At 46.8% G+C, this 23,771-nt stretch overlaps 2 protein-coding genes across 2 annotated transcripts; one reads left to right on the plus strand and one right to left on the minus strand.

The window, feature by feature from the left end:
- Positions 1–3,135: 3,135 nt before the first annotated feature.
- LOC133339093 (lymphocyte antigen 6E-like) lies at positions 3,136–10,186 on the plus strand. The gene is made up of 3 exons (XM_061547211.1): positions 3,136–3,324; positions 5,536–5,661; positions 8,395–10,186. Exons 1-3 carry the CDS (start codon positions 3,270–3,272, stop codon positions 8,607–8,609), a joined length of 396 nt encoding a protein of 131 aa, XP_061403195.1. The 5' UTR covers positions 3,136–3,269; the 3' UTR covers positions 8,610–10,186.
- Positions 10,187–15,710: 5,524 nt separating this feature from the next.
- Positions 15,711–23,687, minus strand: LOC133339087 (lymphocyte antigen 6E-like). The gene is made up of 3 exons (XM_061547204.1): positions 23,497–23,687; positions 19,928–20,053; positions 15,711–17,379 (listed from the first exon to the last, which is right to left on the minus strand). Exons 1-3 carry the CDS (start codon positions 23,549–23,551, stop codon positions 17,153–17,155), a joined length of 408 nt encoding a protein of 135 aa, XP_061403188.1. The 5' UTR covers positions 23,552–23,687; the 3' UTR covers positions 15,711–17,152.
- Between the last annotated feature and the right edge of the window lie 84 nt (positions 23,688–23,771).

A 23,771-nucleotide genomic window follows, 5' to 3' on the forward strand; every position in this document is an offset into this window, starting at 1 on the left:
TTGATGAGTTTACGGGTCTCTGTGTCATGTGTCTATGTGTCTCTGTGTAATGTGTCTATGGGTCTCGGTGTGGTGAGTCTACGGGTTTCTGTGTGGTGAGGGTATGGGTCTCTGTGTGGTGCGTCTATTGGTCTCTGCATAATGAGCCAATGTGACTCTGTGTGGTGAGTATTTGGGTCTCTGCAAAATTAGTCTATGGGTCTCGGTGTGGAGAGTCTACGGGTTTCTCTGTGGTGAGGGTATGGGTCTCTTGTGTGGTGAGTGTTTTGGTCTCTTCATTTGAGCGTATGGGTCTGTGTGGTAAGTCTATGTGTCTCTGCAAAATGAGTCTATCGGTCTTTGTGCGGTGAGTCTATGGGTAGATACATACATACTAGGGACGTTGCAAAAGTTCAACATACACGCACCATTTGAAAGCCAACCCGGTTTTCTATTACAGTAGTTCACTTCTCTTCCCATCAGAGGTATGCCACTCCCATCGATGTCACGCCAACTCACTTCTCGGAACAGATCCTCAATATCTGCCGAGGTCGGTGTGATGAGTATATGGGCCTCTGTATGATGAGTATATGGATCTGTGTGATGAGTCTACATGTCTCTGTGTGATGAGTCTTTGCGTCTCTGTGTCATGAGTCTACAGGTCTCTGTGTGATGAGTCTACGGGTCTCTATGTATGTGCGTATGCTGAACTTCGTTGACGCCAGAAGTAGCCAACCGCGCTAATCGGAGGTGCGGGTGGAAGGACAACAAACCTGAGCACGAAAAAATGCGTTTCTAAAAAAACAGCTTTAGAGGGAATTTGACATGAATACGACGCCCGTATAGGGAATCGAAACTGGGCTGACAAAGAAAAAAGATAAACATCCCCCATACCGCCTTAACAAACTTTTGGGGCAACTAAGAGGGAGTTGGGTCGGAAGAGAAGAACTTGAAATCAGCCGTCGTCTATCCACAGCTCGATTGTCGATGGTACTCATCACGGAGTCTCAGGACTCGCAATTGGATTATGCTCCCCGTGGAGAAGTTAGCTACCTCGCCTGGTATGCAGGAGGTTGTGGATTTGATCCCGGACGCTAACGTCTGCTGTATATTTGTAGTCTGTGTCTTTCTCTCTCTCTGTGGAGATGTTATGGGTGTCTGTGTGGTGAGTCTATGGGTCTGTGTGTGTACAGCGATAGAGAAAGTTAGCGCTACACTGCGCTACGAACCAGGCGTCCCGAGTTGGATTCCCTCTCACGGCCAAAACATGCGACAATTATCTAAACCGGTACTGGGCCTCCCCTAGGTCGACTCAGCCTCAAATGCATAAACATCGCTGCTGGGGAGACAAAGGCAGCCGGGCGTGGTGTTGGACACCCACCCCCTTGCATGCCGTTCCGGCCCTCATAGGTGCTAGCTAACATCACTTGCCCCTAGAGTCTGCCAAGGCTATACGGGGGGTCTTTGTATTTGCCTTTATGTTTGTATATGTACGGATGTGTGTGTATGTACAGGTGTGTGTGTACATGCAGGTTTGAGTTTATATGCAGGTGTGTGTACATTCAGGTGTGTGTATATGTAGGCATGTGTATATACAGGTGTGTGTATGTACAGGTGTGTGTACATGCAGGTGTGAGTGTATATACTGGTGTGTGTGGGTATATGCAGGTGTTTATGTGTATATACAGGTGCGTGTGTATGTACAGGTGTGCGAACATGCAGGTGTGAGTCTGTGTATATGCAGGTGTGGGTATATATTTTTAGGAATGTGTGTGTATGTACAGACAGGTGTGTTTGTGTATTTGCAGGTGTGTGTGTATGTACAGGTGTGTGTTTATGTACAGGTGTGTATGTGCGTGTGTATGCAGGTTTGTGTATGTACAGGTATGTTTGTGTGTGGATGTCCAGGTATGTGGGGCATTTGTGGCGAGAGTTGAGAGTTTCCCATACATGGGCAGTGTGCTCATGACCGGCTCCGGTTTGGCAGCAGAGATCTCACTCAGAATCAGTCGAGCGGCATTATCTTTTCATCGGTTGCGTAACGCTGTGTGGAAGCTACCTGGTCTGTCACTCCGCACGAAGCTTCAGGTCTTCTCGGCCACAGTCATTCCCTTCCTTCTCTATGCTTGCGAAACGTGGACCCCCTAATGGAGCATCTTCGCCGGTTGGAAAGATTTAGGCTGGCCTGCCTACAATCCATCCTGGGTTTAACCAGGCTGGATTGTGTGAGGAGCTCACAAATCCTTGAAAGATCTGGGCAAAGTCCCATCGGTGAGCTCCTCCGGCAGGCAAGGCTGCGTTGGCTGGGTCATGTAGCCCGCATGCCCAGCCACCGCATGCCTAAACAGCTTTTGTTCGGCCGGATCGAGGGGGCTAAACGGGCGCGGCATGGGCTAGAGAAGAGATGGAGTGATGTGGTACAGGAGGACGTGGAGCTGAGTGGACTTGCCGATGACTGGTACCAGCGGTGTCAAGATCGGCCTCTGTGGAGGAGGCTCGTGAAGGACGCTACTGGGCAGTTGGAGGCAGTCGCCCTCCAACAACAACGGAGGGCGGAGGAACGACGCTCACAACAACGAGCGGAGCGCCGGGTGGCTAAAGTACAGCAAGTTGGCACAGTAGGGGGCACAGGTGGTGTATCAGCCAGTCATCTCGGTCATCTCGGTCAGTCGACCCGTGGCACCTGGGTCTGCCCCGTGACCTTCTGTCAGCGGGCGTTCGACACTTCACGTGGCCTCAAGGTGCACATGGCCTGGCACAAACATCGTGGTGACGTCACCGCCACTTAGTGGCGAATGGCGGTTGTTGTTGTACATGCAGGCGTGAGTGTATGTACATGCAGGTGTGTATGTATATCTACAGGTTTGTGCATATGTACATGCGTGTGTGCATGCAGTTGTTAGTGTATATGTACAGGTGTCTGTGTGCATGCAGGTGTTCGTGGGTGTACATGATTGCACTGGGTGAGAGGCAAAGGCGGCCGTGAGCGCGTGACGCTGGCCACCCACCACATCCCACATTTGCTGATGTTGAGCAACGAGCCACCAACAAATATATTTTGACACCACCCGAAACTATTTGTATGGGATATGCAAATATGTTTGTAGGAGTGTCTTCCCCGATCCCATTGGTCTCTGGGGCTTATAAAGTCTCCCAGTTCACCACGCAGACGCAGTCACTGCTCTAGGGATATCTCTCTCTTTCTCTCTCTGACTCTGTAACTCTGTCTCTCTCAACTCGCCGACTTTCCATCCCAAAGCGCCACAACGCCAGGCTCCACGACTAGAACCATGACTTTATACCTGCCGGGTCTGCTCCTCGTGGCGTTGCTGTTCGTGAGCGGAGGTGAGACAACTTCTGCGTGGCGAGTTGTGGTTATTGCCACAACACCAAAGCAACGCCGATACTGCACTACATAGAGATGTTAACTACCTCGTCTGGTATACAGAAGGTCGTGGGTTCGATTCTAGACTCTGATGATGCCTGATGTTGTATATTTGGATTCTGCGTGTCTCTCTCCCTGTGGAGATGTTAACTACTTCGCCTGGTATACAGGAGGAGCATGGCTTCGATCACGGACTCTGATAATGCCTCCTGCTGTATATTTTGAGTCTCTGTGTGTGTCTCTCTCCCCGTGGAGATTTTAACTACCTTGACTTGTATACAGGAGCACGTGGGATCGATCCCGGACCCTGACGATGCCTGCTGCTGTACATGACTTATATCAGAAACAGAAAGTACCCAATAAATATCCACAACAAGTTACAACGACATAGTAAATCTAACGCGTATAATTTAAATCGATGTCACTGCAGTATTTCCAATAGCCACACAGCTATTCGACGTTTTAATGTTTTGGGTGTGTTTAGTTTCGGTAATCCTCGGGCTTAACGTTTAATCGATTTCAAATCAAAATCGCAATTTGAAACAATGCGATCACAAATAGCAAAGGCTGTGATTTTTTGCGATTTGAAAAGTCCTATTACTTTCTTATTTATTGAACTTAACAATTGTTCTCTGTTTGAGTTTTATATTTCAACTGTTTTTTTTAATAAATACATGTTGAAAGAATTTAATATCTTTTAAGTTCTCATCCTTGTATGGGAATATACAGAGCAGTTAATATTTTGATGGTATCATGTGGTAATGCTCCATCAAATCGCAATAAATCTGTCAGAAAAATCGCAATTAGATATTTTCCCCAAATCGTTAAGCCCTATTCGGTACACCCTGTGTGTTGGGCGTGTTTGGTGCTGCGTATGCACGCTCACATTCCCTTTCGAAGTTAAGTTGACTTCTTTTTCCCACTTAAAACTTTCGTGACTGCAGGAATTCATACTCTTGGTTCTTTCCGTGAATTGACGTAAACAAAAAAAATAAGATAAAATCTAAATAATAATGAAAATAATAAAAGCAAAAAAACCCACGACGTTTCGATTGCAAAACAAACGGTCTTCATCAACCACACCAACAACCACAACAACCAAAACAGCCACAACTACAACAGCAACAACAATCAGCAGCTTCATCAGGCGGCGAGTTGCGAAAATGTGTTCGAAAATGCCACAAAGTGGCGGTGACGGCGGCCTGTGCCAGGCTAGGTGCACTTTGAGGCTACCACGTGAAGGCTCGATGACTGGGGGTCTCGGGTCAGACCCAGCAGGTGCTGTGGGACTGCTGTGCCAGGCTAGGTGCAGGGAGAGGTCGCGGGACAGACCCTGCAGGTGCCATAGGTTGACTTCTGTGCCAGGCTAGGTGCAGGGGGAGATCACGGACAGCCCCTGCCGGTGCCATGAGTTCACTACTGTGCCAGGCTAGGTGCATGAGGAGGAGGTCACGGGGACAGACCCAGCAGTTGACATGCATTGACCGACTGAGATGACTGTGCAGATGCAGCACCTGTGCCCCCCAACTGCGCCAACTCGCTGAGTTTTATCTGCCCGCGTCGCTCCACCAGCCCTCCCTTGATGTTGGATGGGCGACTGCCTCCAGCTTCCAAAGTGGTAGCGTCCTCAACGAGCCTCCTGTACACACCACGTACAAAGACAAACATCCCCCATTTGGCCTGAACAGATTGTTGGGGCAAGCGCCATTAGCGAGTAGCAGCACCTATGACGGCCGGCAAGGAAATACGAGGCTGTGAGTGGCCAGCACCACGCCCGGCCGCCTTTGTCTCCCCAGTGGCGATGTTTCCTCCACACCACCACTGCACCAGGAACCCATTTGAGGACGAGTCGACCTCGTGGGAGGAGGCCCCAGGGTACCGCTTCAGATGATCGCCACCTGCGGTGTTGGTGGCCGTGAGCGGGAATCAAACTTGGGTCGCCCGGTGCGTAGTGCAGCAACGTTATGATGATGATGGTAATCGTCTTCCGTGATGATGATGATGGTGATCGTCTGCCGTGATGATGATGGTGATCGTCTGCTGTGACGATAATGATGGTGATCGTCTGCTGTGACGATGATGGTGATCGTCTGCCGTGATAATGATGATGATGGTGATCATCTGCCGTTATAATGATGATCGGTGTTGATCTTGTGTCTGTGGATATACAGGGCACAGCCTCAAATGCTACTCGTGCAGCACGAACGCCGACAACACGGCGTGCAACGCGGGCGGCCCCACCACGTGTTCCGAATCGCAGGACACCTGCGCGACAATTCTCCTCTACAAGGGCTCCTGTAAGCGCGTTGCTTATTCTCGCAAAGCTGGGGATGAGGGTGGACCCCTTGCGTTCAGCAGTGACTATCAGGCCCATGATGCGCGTTCGATCTAACTTTGTTTTGAGTCTATGGGTTTCTGTGTGTGATGAGTCTATGGGTCTTTGTGTGGTGTTGAGTCTATGGGGTATCTGTGTGGTGATGAGTCTATGGGGTATCTGTGTGGTGATGAGTCTATGGGGTCTCTGTGTGTGATGAGTCTATGGGTTTGTGTGGCGAGTCTATGGGTCTCTGTGTGTGGCGAGTCTATGGGTCTCTGTGTGGGGAGTCTATAGGGTCTGTGTGTGTGTAGCGTTAGAGCAATAGTTAGCGCTACACTGCGCTACGAACCAGGCGTCCCGAGTTGGATTCCGGCTCACAGCCAACACCAGTGGCAATTATCTACACCGGTACAGGGCCTCCCCTAGGTCGACTCAGCCTCAAATGAGGACCAGTAGCGATGTATAAATATCGCTACTGGACTGGGGAGACAAAGGCAGCCGGGCGTGGTGTTGGACAACCACCCCCTTGCTTGCGGTTCCGGCCTTCATAGGTGCTCGATATTAGCACTTGCCCCGAGAGTCTGTCAAGGCTATACGGGGGATCTTTGTACTTGCCTTTATATTTGTATATGTACGGGTGTGTGTATGTACAGGTGTGTGTGTGTGTATGTACAGGTGTGTGTGTACGTGCAGGTCTGAGTGTATAGGTACAGGTATGTGTATTTACAAGTGTGAGTGTATATGCCAGTCCCTCCAGAAAAACGCGGAGTTTTTTGGTAATTGTTGCGGGCAAAAATCCTTGATTATGCGGCACGTTTTCTTAAAAAATGCGATGGAATATGCGGGATATTTATGCAATTTTATGCGATTAAATTGCGGGAACTTGCAAAAATTGCGGGAACTTGCAAAAACTGCGGTTTGATGAAAAAGAGAAAAAAAAAGTGATTCCCCCAACACCCTATTCACTAGGCTACTACTTTAATGTAAAGAGTCATTTCTTATTACTTCCTATGATAAGCAAGCATACTACATCACAGAAAGTGCTGGGAATATTTAAGTTCTCATCTTGTTTTATTTCAGACCTTAACAAACAGATGGCTCAAACTTACAAAACATTGAGTCGAACAAGTTCTGTAGCTTTACAAAATGAATATGCTACAACTTCTGTAAAAATGAATAAATAAAATATAAAAAAATAAAATGTGTGCTTCCTGTTTTACAGAGGTAGCTATACAAAACAGACATCTGTTAAAATAAGTGTTTTCAGTGCACAGTAACGTAAGCAATACAGTAACAGTACAGTCTTACAGTAATGTAAATTTACATACTACTAACAAAAAAGTGCAATCTTACAACTGTAAAGTTGCATAAACTCCTGAATAAAATTAACTACGTAGCCTCTAACACTTCATAACGTTCCCATGGCAACAGGGGAAATGGCTGAGCTTGTGTGAAGTAAGATATATGTGACTTTTTGCAACGAAAAATCATGCAAGCCCGCATATTTTGCGCGCGGAAATCTGCAATTTATGCGGCGAAAGTGCGGCGTATTTGAAAAAACGCGCCCCCCGCATAAATATGCGGACTTTGGCTGATTTTGCGTGGAATCTTGCGATCGCATAATCGCGTTTTTCTGGAGGGACTGATATGCAAGTGTGTGTTCATGCAGGTGTCTATGTGTGTACATACAGGTGTGTGAGTACATGCAGGTGTGTTTATACATGCAGGTGTGAGTGTGTGCATATGCAGGGTGTGTGTATATATATATTTTCAGGTGTGTGTGTACATTCAGGTGTGAGTATATGTAGGTATGTGTATGTACAGGTGTGTGTATGCGCATGTGTGTTTGTGTGTATGTACAGGTGTGTGTGTGTACATTCAGGTGTGAGTGTGTGTGTATATGCAGATGCGTGTGTTTCTTTGCAACTCACCCCACTTCGCGTGCCAGCCACATTTGCTGATGTTGAGCAACGAGCTCCGACAAATATATTTGCACACCACCCGTAACTATTTGTATGGGATATGCAAATATGTTTGTAGGAGTGTCTTCCCCGATCCCATTTGTCTCTGAGGCTGTGGATCTCTGTATGGTGAGTCTATGCATCTCTCTGTGTAAAGAGTCTATGGGTCTCTGTGCGGTGATGATTCTATGGGTCTCTGTGTATTTACTATACGGATGGGTCTCTGTGAAGTGAGCCTATGGGTCTCTGTGTGTGGTGAGTCTATGGGGTCTCTGTGTGTGATTAGTCTATGGGGTCTCTGTGAAGTGCCGTAGATGGGCCACGCTTACCGGCAGTGGTAGAGGAGGTCCATCTGCAAGGGTACCCCGTACTGCCAAGAGGGGGGGGGGGGGCTGCGGGGGATCTACGATCCCACGCAACGCCACCCCTTCTGGAACGCTCTTACTTCCAATATTAGGAAGCCACTGAGGGCTATACAATTTTGAATCATCTTCAAGATTGACACTCATTTCTTAAAACTACTTTTTGTGTTTTAGTTTGTTTTCGTTCCTCACGCACCTGCAGTTAGCACGGTGGGCTATGTACGACACGAAAGCAATTCAACACAAACGTACAGATCACTTCTGAAAAAGGGCTACATGGCAGCACTGAGGGGCTTGCTCCTGGTAAAATAAAAAAAAACTTTTTTACGTGTTTTTAATTACATACTTTTTTACTTACAATGAGATCCGCGTGCTTTCTCTTCCGCCCAGCCTACGTCGTCACCAAGGGGTGCGTGACCAAGGCCGAATGCGACACCTCCAAATTACTCGACGGCACCACCAACGGAGCCACGCTGCTCACCACGTGCTGCCAGAGTGACGGCTGCAACGTCAACGCCGCCCCTCGCCCGCTGGGCGCAGCTCACGTGACCCTGGCGCTGCTGGGCGTGGCCATCAGCGTCGTGGTCAGCAGGGCTCTGGTGTAGGTCGTGACGTCACAGCCGCACCCCCCACCCCACGTGCCTGGGTTCGGTCCAATCACTTGTGTACTTCCATTCGGTTGTCTCACAACGCTTCCACCAGTGGAGCTGTGCAACGTTTAAATCGTCTTGATTGTTGCGTTATGCTGCTAAAGAAGTTCCACGTACGTATGGATATACATAGAGACAAGTAGACTCATCACACAGGCACCCATAGACTCATCACATAGATACCCATAGACCCATTACACATATACCCAAGTGGGGAATGATACACCATAATTTACCGAGAGCCAGACAGTTGATCCTGTATGGCAGAAGATAATGGAAAGGTCTTTAACCTGGACTGGAAACGGGTCATGTAGGGTGTTCACAGAGTGTGCGGATGATTGAGGGGTGAAAGGAAGTCCTATACTCAAGGTTGGGGTGGTGGGTGGGGTAGTAGATTTATGTGACCCTTTCCAATGGCCTGTACAAGGTTCCGCTCGATTTACAGAATGGGATGCGTTTCTCGAACATCTAAAAAACAGACTAACGAGCATAAAACTAAATTTGTAATTCGCAACGGCTTAACCCGTTTGGTTTAATACTAAAATTTCGGGGGATGTATCGGACAGTCATTCCAACTTTAAAAAAAATTGCAATACATCTTTGTCACTTTTGAGGATGCAAAAAAGTATAATAACATTATTAAAGAACGTGAATATTACAACGATTAAATAATAATACATTTGAAAGAACTATTAATAAAAACATATTGCTGCATGTTGGAATGACTGGAAAAGGCTGATGTGGAGACGTTACCGTTGCACTGTATAGGGATACCATAATACTGTCGCAGATCGGAATCTTTATTTAGACGGAGAGGGGGAGGAAATCTGATGACCTACGAAGCTCTTTGTCGCAGATGTCTGATGACGTAGCCTCTCCGGTGGCTTTCTCGCTAGATGGGCGAGTGTTGTAGGAAATTCTATTACGTAGAAATTCGATTTAGTTGATTGCGCCACCATGGCTCGGGAGCTGTTAACTTCCCTTGCCTGGTCTACAGAAGGCCATGAGTTTGATCCCTACCCTGACGATGCCTGCTGCTGTATTTGGAATGTGCGTGTCTCTCTCTCCGTGGTCATCCGATGTTTCATGTTTCATCTTCACACTTAGTATCAACATCACCGTGCGTTCAGGGTTTTTGCCTGCTGCTAGAAATTTCCAGATGATGATGATGACGTCATGCCATTTGGTTAAGCTGCCATCGTTTGTGATGGCCCAGGTCGCTTCTGAAAGAGAGCTACACCAGCTCAGTCGTGGTGCATTACACCTGGTTACAATACAAAATCAATTTAGTTTTACTCGAAAGACAAAAAAGCGTCTGTCATTTGTAAATCGCGTTCACGCGAAACTTCGTAAACCGAAACGTTCGTGAATCGAGGGATATCGCCTGTACCTGATTACAATGAATATACCTGTCGTTCTATGATCTCCCACTCAAAACACAGTTGTCAAACAAAATGCATGCAGTATGTTGCTTGGAAGATGGGCGACTTTTAATTGTTTTTACTTTTTGAAATTAAATTCATCTTGCTCGAGTTTGCAACTTTTCTTGTCATTTCATGGTGATGAAACGTCGCCAACGACGCCCCTTGTAACAGGTGGTGGAAATCAGTCAGAATCAAATTGCTTATTTAGGTTGGGGTTGTAAATTCGATGATCAATAAATGTGTTTTTCCACTGACGTCCAGTCAGGGGCACGGGAGTCAGATCGTTACAGCAACAATTAACAATACAAACGCGATAGCAGTGCAAAGTATAGGAAAGGCAAACAAATAAGTTACAAAAATGTGAATAAAATGGTCGGACAGGAGGTGCTATGAGTGCTGGCATCCGTTCTGGATGATGATGTGCTCGCCTCTTACACCTCCCTTCCCGTGCGCAGCAAGACCACGCTACAGGCACCTGCCTGGGGCGCCTTCAGACAGTTTCAGGACCGCCAGTGGGGGCTAGAGAGCAGAGGTCGCAACCGGGTACCCGATACCCGTACCCTACCCGATAACCGGCTACCCGTACCCGGCCGGGTACGGGTACCCGTTTGCGACCCTGGTGCGGCCGGGTACGGGTAAACCGTGAGTCACTGGTGAGTAACTGTTTGTCACTCATTTCCCAACGTCTTGTCTCTTCTCACAATTCAAGTTCCTAGAATCAACCCACCCGCGCCTACAACATGGCTTCATCCCAGAGGTCGCAATCAGGTACCCGATAGGGTACGGGTACGGCCGGGTACGGGTACGGGTACCCGTTTGCGACCCTGGTGCGGCCGGGTACGGGTACGGGTAAGGAATCAAAACCCGTTTGCGACCTCTGCCAGAGAGTTAAACTCTAGCCTACAGGGGTGCACTGCTGGTGTTGGCAAGGAGAGCCTTCCCTCGCCTGGCCGACGAGGAACTCGAGAACCTCGTGGTCGAGCACCTTGCCGCCTACGCTTGCCGTGCCGGCGTTGTTATGCCGGTGGTGATGCCCTGACGAGGGCATCTCACTGTGGGCTGCGTGAATCCTGCAGGCCCATCAACAGGCCATGAGTTGGGCGCGACCGGTGGGCCAGGTGGTGGACACCATGGGATGGAGCAGTCGGCCCATCACCACGGCAGCTCAGGACGGAACTCCAGCAGCTGAGTGGGAGCCATTGCTGTGGGTGGCATCGCGGCCGGGGGTGGCGCCGGGGCCCGGTGTTGACTTCGCCACGGGACATAACGCCGCTGTTTATCAGTGACGCCGGCAGGTTGCCAGGGCCAATGGCCCCGGGGCGGCGGTAGCACACGCGCTTGCTGGCGCGCCGCAGAGCCTTCTCGCGCACCTCCTCCTCGCAATGCGGCAGAGCGAGACGTGGCCTGAAAAGGGCAGGTGGGGCAGGTGGGGCGGGTGGGGCGGGTGGGGCACCCTCACCCTGCACCACAATGGGGGGCCCACCCCACATCACATGGGGGGCCCACCCCACATCACTTGGGGGGCCCACCCTGCACCAGGGAATGCATCTCCATTTCCTGAAGGCGGAAGGAGCCGGCCGGGGGGTACCGCACGTGCAGGCTCTGGTCAGTGAGTCTGTCTCTATTTCCACGGCAGCCCAGATGCTGAGACCGCTGCGATATTGGTTTCCCATCGTGATGGTCCCAGCCGGACTCACCCATCTTGGTGTCTCCAGCGCACTGGTGGGGGCCGAGACGATTGTCCAGGGGAATCAGCATCTGTTCATTCAAGTGCTGAACACCTCGGACAGGGAAACCGACAATGGGAGTCCCTGGGACAGGGCCAGAGCTCGTGGGAAGCATTTGCAAGTCCGAGGACAGAGGGGACGACTCGCGGATGGACCGGCTTGCGGGGCCATGCCCGAGGACGTACGCATCTGCTGCAGCACTACATCAGCATGGGGGATGCCACACCCCTGCACCTAAACACATATAGGATGAGCCCGATGGAAAAAGGACACAACCAGAAAGCGGTGCAGGAAATGCTGAGGGCCGACATCATTTCCCCATCGTAAAGTCCATGGCGGGTGCCGGTGGTCTTAGTAAAATAAAGTCAGAGAGTCACTGAGAATCTGCGTAGACTTCCGCCACGTCAGCACCATTACGCTTGCTGACACATATTCCCTACTACGTATAGATTAGGCACTTGATGCACTGGCGGGAGCAAAATTCTTCAGTACACTGGATTTATTGTCTGGTTCCTGGCAGGTCCCAATGGACGTGGACTCTCAGCCTACTTGGACTGTTGAAATTAAACTGCCTTCCTATGGCCCTTCAGACTGCATCGGCGATGTTCCAGTCCAAAATTGAGGTGGCCTTACCAGGCCTACAGTGGTATCGTATGCGTGGACGATGTTAATGTCTTCAGCCAGGCCTTCGACGAACACATTGGCCGATTGCGTCAGTTATTCCTGCGATTCCGTAGCACAAGCTTGAAGCTAAAGCCATTGAAGTCAATGAGTCAATGATATCTCTATCTTGATGAGTCTATGGGTCTATATATTTTGAGTCTGTAGGTCTCTGTGTGGTGAATCTAATGGTCTCTGCGAGATGAGTCTATGGGGTCTCTGAATAATGAGTCTTTGGATCTCTGTGTGATGCAGGGACGTGTGGTCAAGGGAGGCAGAGCCTCACCTGTCATACCCGAATGAAGATAGCTGTTACGAAAAATTAAAATAAAAGAATAATTAAATTAAATAAATATTAATATTTTTCCACTGATCTGTGTTATAAATGTCATTTCTGTACGATTTCAATCATTTTCATAGTCAAAATCGCCAAATTTGCGAAACTCCGCTGCAAATACAGGAAGAGACGAGGGGTGAGGCAGCGACACGCTCAGCCTCCCCTCTGATTGTGCAATCTCTCAGTACCTGGATGGAGCGCGGGAAATAAGCGCGTGCCTGCTACTATCTCAGTGTGTCACCAATGTAATGTTTGTAGACACCTTCATTTCATGTCCTCGCCTTCCATACTCTAGGCAACTTATTTCACGTATGTGTATTAAGATATTTAGGCTCGCTGCTCTCGTCATGAAACTGCAATAAAAAAGCACCAGCGGAGGCAGCTATCACATCTGCCTCACTGATGGGGGAGTGAGTGAGCGAGTGAGTGGGTGGGTGAGAGAGTAGGTGAGTGATGTTTCAGTTTCATTTCAGTTTCATTTATTTGGTATAGCCCTGTGAGCCATTCGGCTCTTGAATCGGGTGCAATTAAGTGGTTACCGAGTGGATGGTGACTGAGTGGGTGTGGGTGGTGGATCTTTGTCTTTCCAGTCAGCCCGAACATTTGTATTTGCACAATCTCTGCCTCGCACACGGCAAGCGCTTGGTATTCAATACAAAATAGCTTTAACGCTGTTGCAAAATCGGCTCTCGACCCAGAAGACGGATATGCAGTAGTGCGGATTATAGCTCGCAATTGTGGTTGCGGCGAGCCAATGATCGTTTGAAATCAACGCAACCACCCAATTCAAACGAACCGCAAAATGGGTCCTGTTATTACCTGGGGTTGCGCATTCGCCTGTGGGTGTGTGGGGACGGGTCCGTGTGTATCCGTGTGTGTGACGAGGCCGTAATTATAATATATATTGGAGGGGACACATATGCTCAAAATGTCCCCCCCAATATATTGCTATAAAATAGATTTATGTTTATATTATTGTGGTTATGGTTGTACTTTATTTATCCCTAATCTCTGCCATTACATACAATGAAACAGGAAATGGTAAATAAAGAAAAGCAGAGCAATGTAATACAATACACTATTAGACATTATTGTAAAAAAATAATAAAAAGTCCATCCTATGTGTTAGTGATTTTTTTTATATTTTAGGCAGGAAATGGCAACAATCTCACGACAAAAATATCACCTTAACACGTTGGCTTTCGCGACCAATATCATCCGTAATAGAGTTTTTTTTAGGGTTATATCGATAACCGCTACACTATAATGATGACGATTATTTGAACTGGTCCTGGGCCACCCCTAGGTCGACTCAACCTCAAATGGGTGTTTTAACATTTTCACACCTGTTTTGTTGCCAGAAAAAAGGGGAAACCCCATTCTTATATATTGATACTGGCAAAGGAGGTCCCATGACGTATTGACTATGTGGAAGAATCTCTAACCCCTCTCCCATACTCAATGGCTGAATTAATTCGCCCAATGTCAGCACTGGAGCATCTGGCCTATAAGCTCAGTGACAAGGAAGAAAAATACACACGTACACTGGGTCCATTCCTAAACCTTAGACCAGTCTTAAATAGCGGAGCCCAGAACGGCAATAATTCCCCAAAGAAAATCACCTCCCCCCACCTGCTCCGATGAGTGTGGCGTGCCTTATACCATCGATGTCCCGAGTAAATACCATTCAGAACGTCAGGATGTTGCAATGTATGACGTGAGAGAGGATGTGGAATTAAAAAAGATTTGATTTAAAAAGGTAGATCTACAAATAAAACAACATTTTTAAAAATCTTAATCGGTAAGATCCACTGAGCTATGTAGCTCTTTATAAGAAACGATATGGCCACAAATGACAGATCAACGAAGTGGCTTTATCATCACGTGGAAATTTATCGCATCTAAAATATTCTAAATGCATGTTTCTTAATGTGGTGGAAAAAATATTCTGCTTCAGGATGTTGATTTAATGAGGATTCATGATGTTCATAGAGGAAACCATGTCGTTCCAAAACGTTGATGCTGCAAAGGCAAAGGATTTGTCATCTATTCCAATTCTCGTTCTTGGGATAGTTGAAAGGCATTTTGAAGGACGTCTTGGGTTTCTTGGGTTTGACAATGGGGTTATTGAATTAGCTATCATCCACTTAGTGGGCAGGTCTTCTGCTGGGCGGGAGCAGGGAAGTGTTATTAGCGGCCGTTCATAAATGACGTCACGCAATTTTGGACGATTTTTTTACCCCCCCCCCTCCCTTCGTCACACGGCGTCGCAAAAAGTCAGACCCCCCCCCTCAAATATGACGCTACAAAGCTCTGCCCCCCCCTCTCAAAAAAATGAAACATGCTTCAAATCGCTTTAAACTATTGTCATTGTAGTGCGTATTTAATGTGGTACTGCACTCTGATGTTGTAGGAGAAAACATTTATTAAAAGTTGTGCATTTTGATGTGACGTCACATTTCTCACCCCCCCCTCCCGTCGTCACACATCGTCACAAATATCTGACCTCCCCCCCCCCCCCCAAGGTGCATGACGTAATTTATGGACGGCTCCTTATCGCTGAGCACGCGCATTGATCAGTTGATCGTTAGTATTCGTTCTTAATTTATACTCGTATATTTGTGGTTTTTTGCATAGATATCTGCGGAAAATGTCATTAGCGATGATAATCGACCGTTGACTGTGTATATTTAAAAAACTAAATTTACGTGACCAAGACGACTGTATAAAAAGAGGTCACAGGGGTAGAAACCATTATTAATAATTTTAATGTAGAGTGTAGTGGGATGTGCAAGTGAAAGAATTATATTATTAAAGGGCACTATTGATCAGATAACTGACAAGATAAGGCACATTCAGAGTAATATAGTTATCGGCATTTATTCAATGATATTCAACATTTTTTAAAATAATGAATACACACTCATTCATATGTGTATTTATTTGTGCAGCTTATATTTCCCAATGACTATATCAACATTTAATCAATCATGATAACTATTACATTAAGTTGAAAACTCACAGCTACCTGTTATAAATTCCACATTCGAAATAGCAATATATCCACAAATCTTTATTCATATTTTAACTTGTACAACAATCCAGGATTCTACGAAACCATCAAACAGAATAAACCAGAACTATAATAAAAACAAATGGCCACCAAGTTTAAAAACGAAATTTACCGAAACGCAATGGTTTATGTAGTACAATACACAATAGCAAGCTACTGTCACACAACATTGCCGTAACATGACAGAAATATGAAATTTAAACCCCAGAATTGCGCACTTTCAGATACGCTTCTGTGGCCATCTGGGACACTCTTCCTTCCGATATTAGGAAGCTACTGGAGCTGTACACTTTCTAATTGTCTAAATTGAAAACTAATTTCATTATAACTGATTTTTTTTGTAGTCCTACCCCAGCAATTCCGATTAGCGCAGTTGGCTACGTATGGTGTGAAAGAAGTTAAACATACATACACCCAGCAGTCGATTGATCATGTCTATTAATTATTTTTGTTCTTATTTCACTTGTTTAGCCAATAATTCCTCACCGAGTCTCATGACATCATGATTCAAGATGGTCAAGCCAAGCTATTTCTGTCCGGGTGGGGTGATGTTGCTGCTCTATGTAACCGCAATTGAGTACTTTGCAGTGGATTTTTCAGCATTGGAATATTTGTCCCATTCCAGTTACAATGTACGGGAGGAATTCGGAGAAGCCAGATAAAATACATTTTGAACAGGAGCAGCACAATGAGTGGACTAATTGCTCTTGCTGGTGTGAGGAGCTAAGAGCTAGTAGACCTTTGTACCACATGTAACTTTCTATAACTTTTTTGTAATAACTATTTTTTGTTGTTTATACCTTTGCTTTTGTACCACTTCTAGATTTGTTCATTATTATTTTTCCTTGCGGGGTTTCATTTACTTAATAATTGCTATGAAAATAATGTTTCCCATAATATAATAACGCGTGTAATTATTGTACAGCGTTGTGAAATCTAATTTGCATGTATTATGGCATACAGAACCGAAATAAGTGTTATGATTATCATTATTTTGACATTTGAACTTCCACACAGAAAGGCGACCGATTTGGGGAATCGAACCCAGGCCCCTTCTGTCAGTGAGGCACGAGTGTTGCCACTGCGCCACGCTGCCACGTGATTGGGATGATGTCCAAGATAATGACGACGATTATGGCAATGATGACGATGATGATGACGACAATGATTATGACGATGATGACGATGACGACAATGATTATGACGATGATGATGACCATGATGATTACGATGATAACGGCGATGATAACGGCGATGATGAGAACGACGAATGTGAACTACAGATGAGTTGCGACGCCACTGCAGCCAATGACGTTGAGGAGGCCGATGACCACGGGAAGCAGGAGAAGGAGTGAGGCCGCCCGGACAGAACGCGGCGGGGCGGAGTTGACGTTGCACAGGTTGCTGGAGCAGCACGAGGTATGCAAATATTTGCCGGCAATGTTCCCGGCCGTCATCGCAGCGCACACGCTGGCCATGGCGCACTGCTTGGAAATGAAGTAACCTGTGTGATGTGCAGCAAGAGAAATGAGCGACGTGAACCGAAGCAGCTTTACGAGGGCATTGGTCCAGCGCCAAGTAGTAAACCTCATATTCTTAGGTTTTTTCGGTAAAGTCACGTAGGTAAAAACATTAAAAAGTAAAATAAAATAAAAATCACTACGTTTCGGAGGCAACACAAGCTTCCGTCTTCAGGTGGTACCGTAAAGTATTTTATTTTACTTTTTAATGTTTTTACCTACGTGACTTTACCGGAAAAAAACCTAAGAATATGAATCATTGCAGTCACGAAAGCTTCAAATCTAGTAAACCTCACCCACAGGCACGTGCCAATTTACTGTTTCGTGACAATTGACTATGATTTTTGTTGCTTTTAAAGCAGAACTCCACATGTAAAGATATGCGCTTTTGGTCCATCAGCAATATTTACAAGCAATATTTGTAGGAAACCAGGGTAGAACATACAAATGCCATAGAGCAAACAAATAACCACATACGCCCGCACGGCCACCTTTATCTCTACCCAGTAAAATGATATTCACACACCTGCATATACACACACACAGACACACCTGTACATACATACAAAGACAGAGATCCCCCGTGTAGCCTTTAACAGACTGTTGGAGCAAGTGCTGTTAGCGAGCAGCACCTTAAACCTTTCCCGTTCCAATGATGTACGTGTACGTCATCAGTTTTTTCCGTGATGTCACCACAGCGCTTGTACCACGCTAGTGTAGCTGGTGTGGACTTACATGCGATGAATTGCACGTATAATTGTGCACTCTGCAACATATCGCAGCATACAGGAACATCGAATGTGTTTGTGTCTAAAGTGGCTATCTTTTGGATGAGAGTCATACAATTTGGAGACCTCCTAGGGCACTCAGATCAAATGAAGACCACCAAATTAAAATAAAAAAAAGAATTTGGTCGAGTTATGGCCAAATGTGTGACATACATTTTGGTGCGAATTTAGACCAGTAACAAACATATTTTTGACAAATTCTTGGACAGATGTTCGAGAGTCGTCCCGGGATGTCATATGCCGCAGTACTTAGCTGCTGTTATTGCTACGGAGAGCCAGGTGCGTTTATTATTATTATAAATGAAGGCAATGATGATCAGAGAAAGGACCTCAAGTCTCACGTGCACAGGTTGGCCACGCCCAGCAGTGTGTAGACTATTCAGAGTACGGGGAACACCCCCAATTCAGATTTGGGGTGGCTCCGTGCTGGTAAAATGCACACGACACGAGCGCCATTAAAATGTTAAATATAACTGTTAAAACAATATTACTTGAATGTAAATCGAATGAGAGGGACTCAGAAATGTAAATTGACTGTTGATGAGTTATTGGCAGCGATGAAGATATTCACAATTGAGACGTTGATACTGAAGTTCATTTCATTATGTAAAATACGTTTAATAATTGTGTCTAGACTATTAACACTGGCGCTCAATCCTATCAACAAAGGGACTTTGCTGAGGTGTTGTGCAACGTGGAAAATGATGAGGTTGTGTCTGGTCATTATTGCAGGTATAAGACGGCCATTTTATTGTTCTGAGTGACTGCCTGGTGTGTTTTTAGTTGTAGTAGGCTCTGCACCTTCTTCCTTGTCGAGGAAGGCTCACACCATCCTGCAAATGGGCACTCGTCTGCGTATGGGGCGATTAAGTTTTTTTACCGTTCTTTTTATTTTCATGTATATAAATTGTATGGCTATTTTGCGGCCTCCCAGTGTAGGGTCCTTGAAATTTTATAAATAACAGTAATACACATTTGTATAGGCAGACTGCACCGAATGCGAGGATTATGCTCCTGGAAAATGGCGCATTGGACAAAACCCTGATCGAAAAACAATAGACCTTATGGGAAAAATAGGGTTGCTTTCCTGGGTCTGAAATTATCACCCCCCCCCCCCCCCTTTGTTGAACTCATTCTTGTTATTGGACTGAAGGATGCTGAGTCGCTGTCCATTTCCTGTATGTGTTTGCACTCTCTATTTTTTCCATTTCACCTCGAAACAAAACCCCCTTATCTCCATTGCTCTTCCTGATGTACATTATTCGTAGATTTATTTCTCAGAACAATGTTGGGTCAGGCAAGGGGGGTTACTTGGTTGAAACAAAATTCAACAAGGCCAGGAGCCAACAAAGGTTGAAACCGCTGGTGTGGGAAACCACTGGTTAGAAAATCACTGGTGTGCTAAACCATTGGTATAGTAAATCACTGGTGTGGGAAACCACTGATGTAGTAAACCACTCGTATAGTAAACCACTGGTATTGCAAACCACTGGTTTAGTAAATCACTGTAATTTGCGCTGCTTCAAGAGAGGAGGAGGAACAGCAAAACTACACAAACCCTGTCCTGAAAAGCCCTCTCGTCGTAGCTGTAACAGACCTCGACCATCGGGTAGCGCCTGAAAAAACGTCATACGCAAAGAAATACGATGATCGTTATTGAACAAGAAAGTTGAAAAAGAGTGGACCTGCAATCCAATCTCTGAGGTAGGGGATGAAGAGAGGGTGGGTGGGTGGTTTGACTTACTATCGCCGATGATAGACTCCGTGGTCATGCACGTGTCGGAGCTGGCGGAGCACGTTTCAGGGCCGTGCTGATTGCACGCGACGTTCGACGTGTCCAGGTTGCACGAAAAGCACATAAGGGCTTCGGCTGCGACGCACGCGAACAGAAGGAAGAAACAAGTATAACCCGTAAAAACAAAGTTTTTCACTATAAATCCTTTATATGCGTGGCGGCTAGAGTCCTCTCGTCTTCTGGCTTGAGATGGCTGCCACCTATGGGTCAGATGATTGTCTGCCAGTATTAAGCAATTGGTAATTAAATATTTAATTTGTTTTCCCTAAACAGTGTAACATTTTGGAAAAAAATTTTCACGAACATTAATTGTCTCGCACAACGAGTCTGTGTGCAAAATGTCAGCTCGATTGGATCACGGGAAGTGGGTTAAAAAACGACCGAAAGATTTGCACGGTCGTAAGCAAGCAAGCAAGCACGCAAGCACGCAAGCAAGCAAGCAAGCACGCAAGCAAGCACGCAAGCGAACTTAATATAAAGGATTTAAAAAAAGAAGAAATGAAAGCAACAAATGGGACAATTACGGAGGCAATATTGCGTGTCTACGTTGTGTGTCTGCAGAGTTGAGTTGGCTCTGAGCAGATGGCTTGTTTAAACCGTTCACATATATAACGCCTACCTTTTGTCAATCGCACTAGACGCCCAATCGGCTACTACGTGTCGGCGATGTCGTTAGATTTGTTTCCGTCGCACATTATTGCTGGCGGCAGGTTAGAGATCACCACTCAAACTCCCTGCCCATCATCTGGGCTTAGGTTTGCCAGCTCTGAATGAAGCTATTCCGGGAGATTATATATTTATGTTTTAAATGTATACTTAATGTATTTTCTTAAAAGATCGTTTTTTGTATCTACCGGATAAAATCTTGATTGAAAGCTTTCGTGACTTCAGGAATTCAAATTCTTTGGGTGAAGTCACATAGATATGTTCTTTACACCTATCTACGTGAATTCTTTGAACCTAACTACGTGACTTAAAGAAATCACGGAGATAGGTTCAAAGAAGTCATAGATAGATTCCAAGAAGTCTATGCAGTGGCGGAGCCAGGATTTTCAGGTAGGGGGGGGGCAACCCCTCCAGCAATGAAAAATGATAGGAGTTGTTAGTAAAAATGTCCCTTGCTTTTTATTCGACACGTGTGTGATCGGCATAGCGCTCGCAGAAGGTATGCCTTCAGGGAAGTCGTGTACTGTATACACAATTGCGCACAATTCTGAGTCACTTACAACTGCTTTGCTGTTAATTATTGCCAATTATGGACTCAGACTATCGTCGTATCATCTCGTAGTGTCCCTGGCACGTAATAATATGCTACACAGTGGCAATGTGGGTCGCAAAATTCCGATTAATTACTAATAAACCCCAATGATCCAATCGAAATTAAGGATTTCGATCGGATCATTGGGGGGGCACGTGCCACCCCACCCCTCCCCACTAGCTCCGCCACTGACTTCTTTGAAACTATCTACGTGACGTTACCAAAAGAACCAAAAGAATATCTCCCGGATTTCTTTCTGTCGTCACCGGGGGATTTGATGCCAAATTCCGTCGAGTTTCCCAGCCAATCTGGGCGGATTAGCCATCATTCTCTGGGCTCCTCCTCTACCTATTGTGTGCCACATTAAGGTCACTAAACTTCTGTTCACTCCAATAGTTCAGTTCAACGTAACCCCAGCCGTATTGGGGCAAGGGCTTGATGTACATAGTGAACACCCTGCCACCCCAAAACCCTCAGCCACCTGCCCCTCAGCCCCCCTCCACCCTCCCCCCAGCCCCCCACACCCTCCCCCCAGACCCCCTCCTCCCTCCCTCCAGACCCCCTCCTCCTTCCCCTCAGACCCCTCCACCCTCCCCCCCATCCCCCTCCACCCTCCCCCCAGCACTCCTCTTCCCAGCCCCTCTCCACCCTCCCCCCAGCCCCCTCCACCCTCCCCCCAGCCTGCCTCCACCCTCCCCCCACCCTCCCCCCAGCCCCTCTCCTCCCTCCCTCCAGCCCCCCTCCCCCAATGCATGCGGCCACGGGGAAAGAGAGAGAGATGCAGAATCCAAATATACAGCAGCAGCAGGCATCGTCAGGGTCGGGATCGAACCCACGACCTTCTGTATACCAGGCGAGGTAGTTAACATCTCAACGGGGAGAGAGACAGACTCAAAATGTACAGCAGCCATCGTCAGGTTCGGGATCGAACCCACGACCTTCTGTATACCAGGCGAGATAGTTATCATCTCGACGGGGAGAGAGACAGACTCCAAATATACAGCAGGCATCGCGTCAGGGGTCGGGATCGAACCCATGACCTCCTGTACGCCAGGCGAGGCAGTTAACATATCTACGAGGAGAGAAACACAGACTCCAAATATACATCAGCAGGCATCGCCAGGGTCGGGATCGAACCCACGGCCTTCTGTATACCAGGCGAGGTAGTTAACATCTCAACGGGGAGAGAGACAGACTCAAAATGTATAGCAGCCATCGTCAGGTTCGGGATCGAACCCACGACCTTCTGTATACCAGGCGAGATAGTTATCATCTCGACGGGGAGAGAGACAGACTCCAAGTATACAGCAGGCATCGCGTCAGGGGTCGGGATCGAACGCATGACCTCCTGTATGCCAGGCGAGGCAGTTAACATCTCTACGAGGAGAGAAACACAGACTCCAAATAGACAGCAGGCATCGTTAGGTTCGGGATCGATCCCACGATCTCCTGCATACCAGGCGAGGTAATCAACATCACCCCACCGTGATGCCCCATGGACGCATGTCTGTTGAACTTTTTTCGCAGCGTACGTAGCCAACCGTGCTAAAGCCATTGCCACCTCTCACGATCGTACGATGCAATAAATCCACCTATAGCATGCACTGTCTTGCAACCACGCCAACTCCATTAATCCTCGCAAGCAGCAAGCGGCTTTTTGCTAACCAATGAACAACGACGAGCACTGCATCTCGCGCTTTCAGATGCGCTTCTGTGGCCGTCTGGAACGCTCTTCCGATATTTTGAAAGCCGCTGGAGCTACGTGCTTTTAAATAATCTAGATTGACAAACTCGTTTCTTTAGAACTGCTGGTTGTTGTGTGTAGTTTATTGTCGTTCCCGCGCACCTCCGATTGGCAGCGGTTGGCTATGTACGGTGTCAAAGAAGTTCAACGTACAAACATAGGAGACCCCATCGACTCACCACACGAAAACACATGGACTAGCATATTTGTTACATTTAAAACTAATTTCTTTAGATTTGCTTTTTGTGCTTTAGTTGTCCTTCGCCCACGCACATCCGATAAGCAGCGGCTGGCTACGTGACGGAGTCAAATGCCAAAGAAAGTTCAGCGACACGTACAATGGGAGGAGGCGCGGAAATTCCGCGGAGCTCAAAAAGCCCGCAACTCGGTACCCATTCAGAAGTTTCCAAACTAACTTTGACGAGCCAAGTGAATTAACTCAAGTCAACTTAATTGTATTGTCAGTCTTTGTTGTAGAAAAAACGTATAGTCAACAGCAGATCATTGTTTTCACACCTGAATTCACGATGAGCGATGCCACGAGGAGTATACCCAGCAGGTAGACAGTCATGGTTCGAGTCGTGGTCGGGCTAGTGTTATTAGAGTTGAGTTGAGTCGATGATGAGAATGAAAGTCAGCAACTTTCGCCTAGTTGAGAGAGATCCCTCGACCACTGACTGAGTCTGAGCATCGACAGGATATTATATGACCCTAGAGATGGATGAATAAGGAAGTTGGTGACACTCCTACAAATGTTATTGTACACACACGCACAGAGAATGCATACACGG

This window comes from Lethenteron reissneri, unplaced genomic scaffold (assembly GCF_015708825.2).
Source record: "Lethenteron reissneri isolate LAM-NWPU_2019-01 unplaced genomic scaffold, ASM1570882v1 scaffold_1640, whole genome shotgun sequence".
In the NCBI taxonomy this organism is placed as follows: Eukaryota; Metazoa; Chordata; class Hyperoartia; order Petromyzontiformes; family Petromyzontidae; genus Lethenteron; species Lethenteron reissneri.